The sequence below is a fragment of the Erythrolamprus reginae genome, chromosome 2 (assembly GCF_031021105.1).
Source record: "Erythrolamprus reginae isolate rEryReg1 chromosome 2, rEryReg1.hap1, whole genome shotgun sequence".
NCBI lineage: Eukaryota > Metazoa > Chordata > Lepidosauria > Squamata > Dipsadidae > Erythrolamprus > Erythrolamprus reginae.
In genome coordinates this window covers 10,866,191-10,881,252 of record NC_091951.1, presented here as the reverse complement: position 1 = coordinate 10,881,252, position 15,062 = coordinate 10,866,191, and the positions used below count along the sequence as shown (strand labels likewise).

The following is a 15,062-nucleotide window of genomic DNA, read 5'->3' as shown; positions in this document are numbered from 1 at the left end:
CACGATCACTATTATTATTATTATTATTATTATTATTATTATTATTATTATTATTATATTGTTGTTGTTGTTTTGTTTGCTCTTTTTTAACTTTAATTATTTATTCTATTTAATGAATTTAGGAATTGCTGATCTGTTTTAATAAAGTTAGAAGTATTGATTATAATAAGATGTAGTAGGTGATACTGATTGGGATTAATGCATAAATGGAATTGAATTTAGAATTGTTGGGGAGATTAATGATATTACTGATTTTAATTGATTGAAAATAGAGAATATTTAGATTTTTTTCCCTATTTTTTTCTTTTCTCAAATTGACTGAAATTTAAGATTAATAATTAAGTAAGAAATGTAGATAAGTATTAGTTGGCTAAATGTTAGATGGGCTGAAATAATTTTTACATTTTGGATTAAGTAAATGTACTATTTAGAGGGGGGGGAGTCTGAAATTTGTATATGTTTATGTTTTGCTTTTAATTTTCTTTTGTTAACATCTGATTGGCTATACAAGGTTTTCTTGGTTTATAGAAAAATGTGTAAAGAAAGAAGGAAGCACTTTGGCATAATGATTAATAAGTTAGAAATATAATTGGTGTTGTACTTTTTGAAGGAATATTAAGGAGGTAATTTAATTAAAAGAAAAGTATGTACCTGGATGACAACATAAAAAAAAACTTTTGCAAGTTTTTTGATGATTGATATTAGTTACTAACAAAATACCGCATTTTGTTTATGGAAAATTAGATGGTACACTGTATTGTTTGAATGTATGAGATAAAATTTTAAAAAAATTTACAACCCCACCAAAAAGTCCTTCCTTCCTCTGTCCCTCTATTCCTTCCTTCCTTCCTTCCTTCCTTCCTCTGTCCCTCCATTCCTTGCTTCCTTGCTTCCTTGCTTCCTTGCTTCCTTGCTTCCTTGCTTCCTTGCTTCCTTGCTTCCTTGCTTCCTTGCTTCCTTGCTTCCTTGCTTCCTTGCTTCCTTGCTTCCTTGCTTCCTTGCTTCCTTGCTTCCTTGCTTCCTTGCTTCCTTGCTTCCTTGCTTCCTTGCTTCCTTGCTTCCTTGCTTCCTTGCTTCCTTGCTTCCTTGCTTCCTTGCTTCCTTGCTTCCTTGCTTCCTTGCTTCCTTGCTTCCTTGCTTCCTTGCTTCCTTGCTTCCTTGCTTCCTTGCTTCCTTGCTTCCCTCCCTCTTTCCTTCCTCTCCACTTCTCTCTTCCCTCTCCTTTTTTGATGATTGATATTAGTTACTAACAAAATACCGCATTTTGTTTATGGAAAATTAGATGGTACACTGTATTGTTTGAATGTACATTGAGATAAAAATTTTAAAAAATTTACAACCCCTCCCAAAAAGTCCTTCCTTCCTCTGTCCCTCCATTCCTTTCTTCCTTCTTTCCTTCCTTCCTTCCTCCCTCCAATTCTCCTCCCTCCCTTCCCCCTCCATTTCTCCTTCCTTCCTCCCTCCCTCCCTTCCTTCCCTCCCTCCTTCCTTCCTTCTTTCCTTCCCCTCCACTTGTTTCTCCCCTCTCCCTTTTTTCCTTCTCTCCCCTTCTCTCTCATTTGTTTCTTTTTCCTCTCCCTCATTCTTTCCCTCCATCATTTCCTCATTTTTCTGTTTCTTTTTCTTTCTTTTTCTGTTTCTTTTTCTCTCACATATATTCCCTCCCCCTCTCACTCCCCCCTCTTCCCCTCTGTCTCTCTACCTCCATCTCTATCTGAGCCAATAGGTAGGGAAGGGGGGTGGTATTTCTCCCAAATTCCTGGCTTGAGTAAAGTGACTAGATTTTAAGCTTGGGAAAGAGGGACACCAAGGGGGGGGGGGGGCGCTAAAAAAAGTTTAGCCAAAAAAATTAGCTATTTTTTTCTCTCTCTCTCTTGCTTTCTTTCTCTCTCTCACTCACTCTCTTTCTCTTGCTTGTTTTCTTTCTCTCTCCTTCTCTTTCTCTCCCTCTTGCTCTCTCTCTCTTTTTCTCACTTTCTCCCTCCCTCTTTCTTTCTCTCTCGCTCTCTGTCTCTTGCTCTCTGACTGTTGCTCTCTCTCTCTCTCTTTCTCTCTCTCACTTGTTCTCTCTTTCTCTCTCTTCTTTTCTTCTCTCTCTCTTTCTCTCTGTCAGTGGCAGGCACCTGCGCTGCCTCTCTCACTCACTTCAGAGGCAGCGCCAACCCAGAGGAAGAAGAGTGCTCAATCGCTCCATTGGATTTTTCCTTCACTAACAAAGAGTCTGTTTATCAAACCAACCTGCAATCTCTGCAGCTCCTTGCTTGGGTTTAAAAATTGTCCCCTTTCTTTCTCAGACGCAACCCCAAAACCTACTCCCAGGCTCAGGCCCCTCCCTCTAGTCTCCCCCTTTTCACAGAGTTGTAGTGATGGGGAAAAAACGTGGATGCCTTGATGGGAAAACGTGGTGTCCCTGAAGGAAAGGAAGAATAGCAATTGTATTGGTGAATTCTGTAATATCCGGAAAGAACCGGTTATGACAATGTGGTGGTTTTTCGTGAACAGGTGAAGCTGGTAGACCACAACGAAGTGCCGATCAGCAATCAAACCGTGGAAATTTTGCTATTGTCAATTGCCGTGCGGCTCAACCAAGTGACAGATGCTGAGGGGAGAGCTGAATTCTCCATAGAAACCACTGGTATCAGAAGAAATTCTTTGGAATTACAGGTTAGTCTTCTTGATTTGTGATGGCTGCATCTTATGATATTCCCACTTGATGGTCTGTTTCTGTTGCTCCCCTCTGGGAGGAGGTTGCAAAGTATTTCTAGCAGGATGACCAGATTCTGTAACAGCTTTTTTCCCCTAGGCCAGCCAGCTGGTAAACTTGCAAGATTCGCAATATCCAATTTTGTACCTGTTTTATATTACTGTTTATTAGTCTGTTATTCTTCATTTCTTTACACTCCCCTCCCTCTTTCTCCCTCTCTTCCCTCTACCTTCATACTCCTTCTCTCCCCCCTTCCTATTTCCGTCCACTCCTTTGCTTCTCCCTTCACTTTTCTACTTCCTCTTTCTCCCTGAGTGCCTCTTATCCTAATTCATCTCATGTTTAACAGACTGATAACTTGTTCTCATACATTTTAAAAACTGTCGGTATCTCTTCTAAATTTGTTATTTTTAAATCATTTCTTTTCTTTTTTTAAGTATCTTTATTGCTTTCCAGAAATAAAAAAGAAGAAAAGAAAAAAGAAAAAAAAGAAAAAAATAAGGAGTAAAAGCAGTATTTCTCACAAGTTTTGTTCTAGTTTAACAGATCTTAATCCATTTCTATTACCTTTCTGATACATTTCTTTATATTTTGTATATATACATATAATTATCATAAGTAAATTTTACTAATTAATATAGAAAGAGATACATTGAGAAGTAAAAGAGTGATAAAAGTCATACTTCCTAAGGTAATTATTATCCTTCTTTTGTATACTGATACAGTGGTACCTCATCATACGAACTTAATTGGTTCCAGGAGGAGGTTCGTAAGGTGAAAAGTTTGTAAGATGAAACAATGTTTCCCATAGGAATCAATGTAAAAGCAAATAATGCGTGCAATTCCTTCAGGAAAATCTCAAACTTTAGAAGGGAGGTGAACAGAGGGCAGGGAGGAGCAGCTAAAGGGGGCGGGTGGAAGAAGCAAGGCTAGGCTAAAGGGTGAGTGGGAAGGAAGAAAGGCAAGGGGGGCGCCCCTCCCTTTTCTTTCTTCAAAAGACACCATTTCAGTGCCTTTGCAAGCACGTTGTTCTCTGCAAAGTCTTTCCTCCTCCAAGCTGCCCCTCCCTTTTCTTTCTTCAAAAGACACTGTTTCAGTGCCTTTGCAAGCACACTGTTCTCTGCAAAATCTTGCCTCCCCCAAGCTGCCCCTCCCTTTTCTTTCTTAAAAAGACACCCTTTCAGTGCCTTTGCAAGCACGTTGTTCTCTGCAAAATCTTTCCTACTCCAAGCAGCCCCTCCTTTTTCTTTCTTCAAAAAAGGGAAAAAAAAGAAACCCCTTCATCCCAGCAGCAGCTGCTTGGGTTCATAAGGTGAAAATAGTTCGGAAGAAGAGGCAAAAAAATCTTAAACACTGTGTTCGTATCTTGAAAAGTTTGTTAGAAGAGGCGTTCGTAAGATGAGGTACCACTGTACTTTGTATTATTACATTTTCAGCCTTTGTTTCGAATCCATCCGTGCCATTTTTCCCAAATTCGTTTAGATTTTTTAGTTTCAATCCCCTTGATTGAATTTGTCATTTCATCCATCTCAATACATTTATATATATTTAATACAATAATTAAGCTCTCTGATGGAGTTTGTTCATTTTTCCATGTTTGTGCCAATGAGATTCTGACTGCAGTGCTTATATGTGTTATGAGGAAGAGCGTTTGTTTGGTATAAGATCTTTTCCAAATTCCTAAGAGTAAACCTTTTAAATCATTTCTATACATACAATATTGCACTGCTAAACAGAGCATACAAAACATTTGTGAGACCAATTCTAGAATACAGCTCACCTGTCTGGAACCCGCATTGCATATCAGACATTAATACAATTGAGAGAGTCCAGAAGGAAGAGTCCTTCGCTCCTCTGCTTGCAACAAAATAACTTATTCCACCACCACCAGACTTGAAATACTAAATTGGAATTAGACAATTTACAACTATGTCAACTCCAAACTGATCTAAATGTATTTTATTTATTTATTTTTATTTATTTATTTTGTCCAATACATAATACACATTGAAGAGAAAGATATGTAATAATATAAGTAAAGAAAAGAATAGAAGAAAAGATATAAAAGTATAGGTGAACATATTTGAAAGGAAGAAAAGATAAATGAGATAAGGAGAGACAATTGGACAGGGGATGGAAGGCACACTGGTGCCCTTATGCATGCCCCTTACTGACCTCTAAGGAACCTGGAGAGGTCAATCGTGGATAGTCTAAGGGAAAAATGTTGGGGGTTAGGGGTTGACACTACTGAGTCAGGTAATGAGTTCCATGCTTTGACAACTCGGTTGCTGAAGTCATATTTTTTACAGTCAAGTTTGGAGCGGTTATTATTAAGTTTGAATCTGTTGCGTGCTCTTGTGTTGCTGCGATTGAAGCTGAAATAGTCATTGACAAGTAGAACGTTGCAGCATATGATCTTGTGGGCAATACTTAGATCGTGTTTTGGGCGACGTAGTTCTAAGCTTTCTAGACCTAGGATTGATAGTCTGCTTTTGTAGGGTATTCTGTTTCCCTCCTGTTAATGATTACTTCACCTTCAACCACAGCAATACATGAGCATGTAATAGATTCAAACTAAGTGTAAACCACTCTAAACTCGACTGCAGAAAACAGGACTTCAGTAATAGAGTGATCAATGCCTGGAATGCACTACCTGACCCTGTGGTTTCTTCCCCAAACCCCCAAAACTTTAACCTTAAGTTGTCTACAGTCAACCTCACCCCATTCCCAAGAGATCTGTAAGGGGCATGCATAAGCACACCATTGTGCCTGCCATCCTTGTTCTACTGTCCTATTGTCCTCTTTTATAGTTACATTTTACTTATGTTATGTTTATACAAACTACTACTACTATCCTATACATCAGAGGTCTTCAAATTTGGCAACTTTTAGACTTGTGGACTTCAACTCCCCAGAATTCTTCAGCCAGAGCTCTGGCTGGAGAATTCTGGGAGTTGAAGTCCACAAGTCTAAAAGTTGCCAAGTTTGGGGACCACTGCTATACATATTTGACAAATAAATAAATATAAAAGAAGAAAATGAGAATGAATACTGGTAAACCCAGATGACAAAATTAGGTTTTGAGGAGGCAGCATTAGATTTCTTTAAAAAAAAAAATCAATTAATTAATCAATTAATTAATTAATTTGTCAAACATGTATAGGATAGTTGTAGTTTGTATAAACATAACGTAAGTAAAAAGTAACGATAAAAGAGGACAGTAGGACAGGGATAGGGGACAGTAGGCACAATGTTGTGCTTATGCCTGCCTGCAAAGACTTAGGGCTGAAAAAAACCTTCTTTGGAGGGAGTAGGAATGAAAAAAAAAATGCACAAAAATGGAAAGAAAAGGAAATTCCAAAAGATGAAGAGGTCTTTAGGAAAGAGGTCTTTAGATTCAGTCCTGGGCCCTGTGCTCTTCAACATTTTCATCAACGACTTGGACGAAGGAATAGAAGGGCAACTGATCAAATTCGCAGATGACACCAAGCTGGCGGGGGTAGCCAATACCCTAGAAGACAGGCTCAAATTACAGAAAGACCTAGACAGATTAACACAGTGGGCCCACATCAACAAAATGAGGTTTAACATCAACAAGAGCAAAGTCTTTCACCTAGGCAGAAAAAACCCTGGACACACATACAACCTGGGAGAAACCCCTCTTAGCAGTAGCGACTGCAAAAGAGACCTCAGAGTCTTGGTGGATAATCAACTAAACATGAGCCAACAATGTGCAGCAGCAGCTAAAAAAGCCAACACAATCCTAAGCTGCATCAACAGGGGAATACACTCCAAGACCAGGGAAGTCTTAATACCACTCTTCTACGCCCTGGTCCGACCACACCTGGAGTGCTGTATTCAGTTCTGGTCACCACACTTCAAAAGAGACATTGAAACTCTGGAGAAGGTGCAAAAAAGAGCAACCAAGATGATTAAGGGATTGGAAACCAAGACTTACGAAGAGAGACTCAGGGAACTGGGCATGGATAGCCTAGAGAAAAGGAGGGCCAGAGCGGACATGATAGCAGTCTACAAGTATACGAGGGGATGTCACAGAGAGGAGGGGATCACTTTATTCTTCAGGGCACCAGAGGGCCGGATGAGGAACAATGGCTGGAAGCTGACCAAGGAGAGATTCAACATGGAGATAAGGAGGAACTTCCTGATGGTCAGAGCGATCAACCAATGGAACAACCTACCAGTGGACATTGTGAACTCCAACACTCTGGACATTTTAAAGAGAAGATTGAACTGCCACTTGACTGGTGTACTATAGGGTTCCTGCTTGGGCAGGGGGTTGAACTCGATGGCCTTCATGGTCCCTTTCAACTCTAACAACAAATAAATAAAATAAATAAAATAATGGAATGTGCAGAATTAGATATGATGACGAGAAGGTTAAATAACCAAGTTGAAACAGAATTCTATAAAACTTGGCAGAAGGTTTACAATTGGTGGAATTTAGAAAAAGAGTCTTAAAAGTGTTAAATAGTTAAATTTACTAGATTGAATATACCATATAGCGATTTTTGATAGATAAGATTTTTTTTTCTTTTCTCTTTATGAATTGGTTTAGATTACAATTATACAATTGGTGGAAAATATTGAAAAGTTAAAACTTTTACGATAGTATATATTACATAGAGATATTTTATTGATAGGTTTACTTTTCTGTATTGATCTTAACTATAAGTAGTTCTTTTTTTCTGTATTAAGAAGACTTCTATGCTGAGCAGAATAATTGTAGCTCCTTTTGTGTTAAATGTTGTACGTCTTGTTTTGTCTTTTAGTTTGAAAAAATAATAAAAAATATTTTTTAAAAAAAGGAATGAAAAAACCCTGCAAGCCAGGAAGGTCATTACATCTCCACCCCATGTCCAATCAACGAAGCAGTGGAAGTGATGTGCCGGTGTCTGGAGGCTGTTGGAGCCTGGATGGGTGTCAACAGACTCAAACTCAACCCTGATAAGATGGAGTGGCTGTGGGTTTTGCCTCCCAAGGACAATCCCATCTGTCCGTCCATCACCCTGGGGGGGGAAAAATTATTGACCCCCTCGGAGAGGGTCCGCAACTTGGGCGTCCTCCTCGATCCACAGCTCACATTAGAGAACCATCTTTCAGCTGTGGCGAGGGGGGCGTTTGCCCAGGTTCGCCTGGTGCACCAGTTGCGGCCCTATTTGGACCGGGACTCACTGCTCACAGTCACTCATGCCCTCATCACCTCGAGGTTCGATGACTGTAACGCTCTCTACATGAGGCTACCTTTGAAAAATGTTCGGAAACTTCAGATCGTGCAGAATGCAGCTGCGAGAGCAGTCATGGGCTTCCCCAGGTATGCCCATGTTACACCAACACTCCGCAGTCTGCATTGGTTGCCGATCAATTTCCGGTCACAATTCAAAGTGTTGGTTATGACTTTAAAGCCCTTCATGGCATCGGACCAGAATATCTCTGAGACCGCCTTCTGCCGCACAAATCCCAGCGACCGATTAGGTCCCACAGAGTGGGCCTTCTCCAGGTCCCGTCAACCAAACAATATCGGTTGGCGGGCCCCAGGGGAAGAGCCTTCTCTGTGGTGGCCCTGACTCTCTGGAACCAACTCCCCCCAGAGATTAGAACTGCCCCTACCTTCCTCGCCTTTCGTAAACTCCTTAAAACCCACCTTTGTCGTCAGGCATGGGGGAACTGAGATACCTCCCCCGGGCCTATACAATTTATGTATGGTATGTTTGTACTATGTTTGCTTAATAATGGGGTTTTTTTAATACTTTAAATTGTAAATTATTAGATTTGTCATGAACTGTTGTATTGTGTTGTGAGCCGCCCCGAGTCTACGGAGAGGGGCGGCATACAAATCTAATAAATAAAATAAAATAAATAAATAAATAAATAAATAAATTAGCACCTCATTAGGTCTGGGGGAAAAAAGGTTTGAAGAAAGCTACATTCAGAGTATAAAATGCACCAAGAATTTTCAGCCTCTTTTAGGGAGGAAAAAAGTGTGTCTTATATTCTGAAAAATACGGTATCTATTTCTATGTATGCTTAATATCTACTTTTTGTAAAATAATGCACTTGGGGAAAAGGAATCCTCAATCTGAGTATTGCATTGGCAGTTCTGTGTTAGCAAAAACTTCAGAAGAGAAGGATTTAGGGGTAGTGATTTCTGACAGTCTCAAAATGGGTGAGCAGTGCAGTCAGGCGGTAGGGAAAGCAAGTAGGATGCTTGGCTGCATAGCTAGAAGTATAACAAGCAAGAAGAGGGAGATTGTGATCCCCTTATATAGAGCGCTGGTGAGACCACATTTGGAATACTGTGTTCAGTTCTGGAGACCTCACCTACAAAAAGATATTGACAAAATTGAACGGGTCCAAAGACGGGCTACAAGAATGGTGGAAGGTCTTAAGCATAAAACGTATCAGGAAAGACTTAATGAACTCAATCTGTATAGTCTGGAGGACAGAAGGAAAAGGGGGGACGTGATCGAAACATTTAAATATGTTAAAGGGTTAAATAAGGGTTCAGGAGGGAAGTGTTTTTAATAGGAAAGTGAACACAAGAACAAGGGGACACAATCTGAAGTTAGTTGGGGGAAAGATCAGAAGCAACGTGAGAAAATATTATTTCACTGAAAGAGTAGTAGATCCTTGGAACAAACTTCCAGCAGACGTGGTTGGTAAATCCACAGTAACTGAATTTAAACATGCCTGGGATAAACATATATCCATTGTAAGATAAAATACAGGAAACAGTATAAGGGCAGACTAGATGGACCATGAGGTCTTTTTCTGCCGTCAGTGTTCTATGTTGCTATGTTTCTATGTATAACTATCTCTACCATCTATTGATCTGTCACATTTTTGAACTGCCCATCTCACTTTTGGCCTTGCCAGCGAAATGTTCTCAGCCAGCCTCCCACCTAATTTCTCTTAACCTTTGCTTTTCCTCTCAGGCTTTGCATCAATACAAACCTGGGTGTAGTAGCTTACACTGGCTTACACCAAGTCACGGTCATACACATCATACAATACACCTGCATTATTCTCCAAGCAAAAGTTATCTACATATTGAGCCTGCATCAGAGACATTAAGCTGCGGCCACCATGAGCCGGTTCGAGTGCGTTACATCCTTAACCGAGGTGATGAAAAGAAGGATGATATTGTCTTCCATTACATGGTGAGTCTTCAAACAAAGTCTTTGTGTTCACAAGACATGTTTGCTTTGCTTTGTTAAACAGCAATCAATCAATCAATTAGTCATCAATCAATCAGAATAGAGCTGGAAGGGACTTGGGAGGTCTTTTTTTTAAAAAAATAATAATTTTATGAAACATTTTTAAAATTAAAAACAGTACAAAACACAAATTAAAAACATAAAACACATCAACAGTTTTCATCATTACAGCGAGTTCATACTTGCATCACTGATAATAGTTACTTATCTAAGTTCTCATTTTTAAGATATTCTACTCTATTATTACTTAGCTACCAAATTTTTGGGCTCAATTGTGGTTGTATGTTGAGGACTACGTGTAATCTGGAAACTCCCTGCTTATACCAGCAGTTTATCTTGCAGAAACATTAAGGTAATCATCAAATTCACCAGATTCCCAATCAACACCAAGAGTGAATTATGATTCTATTGTTTTAATCACAAGATTAAACTAGATAATTGCAGTTCTGCAATTCTAGGGGTTCATATAACTAACACGATAGCCAGTGTTTAGAATTGCAAATCAATCAATCAATTGATCGATTTCTCCAAGCCCTAGCATATCTAGCAGGTTTTTATATTAATGGATTTTTAATCATTTCTAATATCAGATTACTATTGTACACTGTTTTATTGTTGCTGTTAGCCGCCCCGAGTCTCCGGAGAGGGGCGGCATACAAATCCAATAAATAGATAAATAGATAAATAGATAAATAGATAAATAGATAAATAGATAAATAGATAAATAGATAAATAGATAAATAGATAAATAGATAAATAGATAAATAGATAAATAGATAAATAGATAAATAGATAAATAGATAAATAAATAGATAAATAGATAAATAGATAAATAAATTTCTTCTTTCCATGCAGGTCAAGGCTAGGGACAACATCATACGAACAGGGACACACAGGCAGCCAGTGGAACAGGGTAAAGGTAAGATATTCTTTTCCCCTGGGCCTCTACAGTTTATGCATGGTATGTCAGTACGTATGTCTGGTTTTTATAATAAGGGTTTTTTAGTTGTTTTATTATTGGATTTCTACATATTGTTTTTATCACTGTTGTTAGCCGCCTCGAGTCCATGGAGAGGGGCGGCATACAAATCCAATAAATGAATGAATGAATGAATGAATGAATGAACGAATAAATGCATAAATGCATAAATGCATAAATGCATAAATGAATAAATGAATAAATGAATAAATGAATAAATAAATAAATGCTCCCCTCCAAGTTACCCTCCCCCCTCCTGCTTGGCAAAAAGCTTCCCAGAAGTTCCTGGGATGTCTCCAACTATGGGGCTCCAGTCAGTGGTGAGTTCCTACCGGTTCGCACCAGTTCTATAGAACTAGTAGCAAACTGTTGCTGATGTCACGGAACTGGTTCTGTCTGTGCCGGTCATTGGACGCCGCGGTCCCATTTATTATTATTAATTTATTTTTTTAAAATCCCATTTTATTTCCTTTTGCACATGTGCAGAAGCTGAGTTTCTGCCACTGCGCTTGCATTGCCATCTTGTTTTGGGCTTTGGGGGGAGGGATTTTTTTTTGGATTGTTTTTTTTTTTTGCACTGTGCCAGGTGTGCCTGCATGACCAGTTGCAACCCTATTTGGACCGGGAGTCACTGCTCACAGTTACTCATGCCCTCATCATCTCGAGGCTAGACTACTGTAATGCTCTCTACATAGGGCTACCTTTGAAAAGTGTTCGGAAACTTCAGATCATGCAGAATGTAGCTGCGAGAGAAATCATGGGCTTTCCCAAATATGCCCATGTTACACTAACACTCCGCAGTCTGCATTGGTTGCCGATCAGTTTCCGGTCACAATTCAAAGTGTTGGTTATGACCTATAAAGCCCTTCATGGCACCGGACCAGATTATCTCAGGGACCGCCTTCTACTGCATGAATCCCAGCGACCAGTTAGGTCCCACAGAGTGGGTCTTCTCTGAGTCCCGTCAACTAAACAATGTCGCTTGGCGGGACCCAGGGGAAGAGCCTTCTCTGAGGTGGCCCCGGCCCTCTGGAACCAACTCCCCCCAGAGATTAGAATTGCCCCCACTCTCCTCGCCTTTCGTAAGCTGCTTAAAACCCACCTCTGCTGCCAGGCATGGGGGAAATGAGATACTCTTTCCCCCTAGGCCTCTATGATTTTATGCATGGTATGTCTGTATGTATATTTGGTTTTTTATAATAATGGGTTTTTAACTGTTTTTAGTATTGGATTGTTATTATATGCTGTTTTATTATTGCTGTTAGCCGCTCCGAGTCTCCAGAGAGGGGCGGCATACAAATAAATGAATGAATGAATGAATGAATGAATGAATGACACGAAAGGAAGCAAATCAGCAGCGAGGTGAGTTAGAATCCATCCTTGGCTTCAGTTCTCTCTTGCTAAATGCTGGGTGCCCCTTGCACGTCTGAAAAAAAACCTTCTCTTCCTTTTCCCGTTCATAGCTGGGTTTACTATATCTGATTTCACACTGGCAGGACATGGAAGATGGGCACCCACAGCCAGCTCTGCCATTGGCAGAGGAAAGAGATGGTCTCAAGGGAACAGGCCATTTTCCCCAAATCTCTGCAGCTGCTTCCTTCATTCTAAGTTTTTGCTGGGCGTCACAGGGATGTCTCTTTGCAACTATGGTAGAAGGCTGCCCAGATGCCTAGGCTCCATTCCCTCTATGACCAGACCTTGGAGATTCATAGAGATGATTAGGGGCTCAGTTTCCTGTAGTCAGCAGGATGGCAGGCTGGATGTGACTTTGTTTTCAAGGGTAACCAAAACATGTGTAAAGACCCAGAAATCTCTCCAAACCATTGAGATGGCAAAAAGAGTGTGATTTGAAATGAGGTTTACAATAAGAAGCAGATTTTATTTATGGCCAAAACCAAAATACTGGGTGTTCTGCCGGCGTGTCTCAACCGCCCATAATTACAGGGTAATTAGTCCAGGAAGACACACACCACACGATAAAAGGAAAACCCAAAAGTCTTTATAAACAGAAGAACAGAAACAGCTCCCTTGTTAAATGTCAAAGGGATTTTCTGGTACACACAAGGCACAGGTGAAATGCAATCCAATTGCTCACCCAATAACTGGGAAATTGAGTTCCAATTCTAAAGTCCAGAAAGTCCACACACAATCTTGAACAGCAAAAACCATGATCTTGAATCAGATAAACTGCCATGCATTCCCTGACCAGGCCAAGGTGGGCAGCGAGCAGGTGGAGGCTCCGAAGTCTCTGGGAATGGCACATTTCAGGGCCCCGGGCCCCAATCCAAGGTGAAGGGCTAATGGGCAGCATGCTTACCTTTGGTGAGCTGAGCATAGAGGGTGTCGCATGGAGACAACTGTCAAGGTGATTAGCTGAGCTGCGTGGTGAAGGTAACATATATAGGGCAGGGGCGGGCAGGATGAATGGTATCAGCTGGGTGTGGCAAATGGCAAGTGGGTGGACGGGGTGAATGGCAACTAGGTAGCTGCAGGCAGGGCCAGCCGAGGTGGTATGGTTTGGTGAACCAATTCAAATTGCCTCTAGCAGTTTGCCTGGATGGGTCCAAACCAGCTGAATACCACCTATCATCTATCCAGTCTCTGTCTCTGTCTCTGTCTCTGTCTCTGTCTCTGTCTCTGTCTCTGTCTCTGCCTCTGCCTCTGCCTCTGCCTCTGCCTCTGCCTCTGCCTCTGCCTCTGTCTGTCTATCTATCTATCTATCTATCTATCTATCTATCTATCTATCTATCTATCTATCTATCTATTCACCTATCTATCTATCTATCTATCTATCTATCTATCTATCTATCTATCTATCTATCTATCTATCTATCTATCTATCTATCTATCTATCTATCTATCTATCTATCTATCTATCTATCTATCTATCATCTATCTATCATCTATCATCTATCTATCTATCTATCTATCTATCTATCTATCTATCTATCTATCTATCTATCTATCTATCTATCATCTATCTATCCCTCCCTCCCTCCCTCCCTCCCTCCATCCATCCACCCACCCTCCCACCCACCCACCCACCTACCTACCTACCTACCTACCTACCTACCTATCATCATCATCATCATCTTTGTCATCATCATTATTGTCATCATCTCTATCTATTATCTATCTGTCTATCAAGTCTCTCTCTCTCTCTCATACATTCACATCGGTCTATCTAAATTTATATATCTCTTTCCATCTCTCTTTATCTCTCCTCCACCCGGGAATTTCATCCTTTAGAAACCAAAGGGGAGTTCCTTTTGAATCTCTTTGTGGATGTCGATACTCCTCCAAAGATCTACTTGCTCCTCTACACCATTTTGCCCAGTGGAGAACTTATTGCTGACTCAAGAGACTTCACTATAGAAAAGTGCTTCTCCAACAAGGTAAAGTTGTGCATTTTATGTTGTGCTGTTAAAGACAGGCAGAATCTTAACGATCCAGAATAGGCCTTCTCTAAGCTGGTAGTCCTGAACTCTACTGGCACAAAGCCTTCTTTGTTCCTGATCCTTTGAGAAACATTTCTTCAGTTATCCTTTTGTTACCTGCTTGTCTAGGCTGTTGCCAAACCTGTTCCCTTGAATGCCAGTATTTCAGTGGGTCATAACTAAGTTACAATGGAAAGAAAACCCTGAACAAACTTAAGCCTATTTTTTGGGAGTCAGCCAGTAGTTCCATTGAGCCTGTCAAATTGTGGTTTGAGGTTAATTGCAGATGGAAACTCAAGGTTAAAATAAGGATGACTTCATTCCATTCCATTCCATTCATTTTATTTATTTATTTTAGTTACTGGGATTAGTCAAACAAAAATGAAAAGAAGACTAAGAGAATAAAAATATTATGATAGGGACCATAGGCACATTAGTGCACTTATGCATGCCCTTTCTATTGACCCCTTAAGTATGAAGTAAAGCCCATGGAAGGCAATTTGTGACTGAAACTGTGAGAATTTGTAGCTGAGGCCAAGGAACCAGATAAGGCATTCCAGACTTTGACAACTCTATTACAGAAATCGTATTTTTTACAGTCACGTATAGAACAATTTACTTTCAGTTTATTTTATTTATTTTATTTATTTATTTTGTCCAATACACAATGAGGGTTTTAGTGGATATATATATACACACATAGTAAA

At 40.1% G+C, this 15,062-nt stretch overlaps 1 protein-coding gene across 1 annotated transcript in view; it reads left to right on the top strand.

Annotated features, from left to right (window-relative positions):
• Nucleotides 1-15,062, top strand: part of LOC139159692 (alpha-2-macroglobulin-like) — a 117,861-nt gene that overhangs the window by 40,694 nt on the left and 62,105 nt on the right. The window contains exons 11-14 of the mRNA XM_070737021.1: nt 2,503-2,664; nt 9,658-9,882; nt 10,795-10,858; nt 14,168-14,313. Coding sequence (XP_070593122.1) covers nt 2,503-2,664; nt 9,658-9,882; nt 10,795-10,858; nt 14,168-14,313 — 597 coding nt within the window. The remainder of the gene's footprint in view (nt 1-2,502; nt 2,665-9,657; nt 9,883-10,794; nt 10,859-14,167; nt 14,314-15,062) is intronic.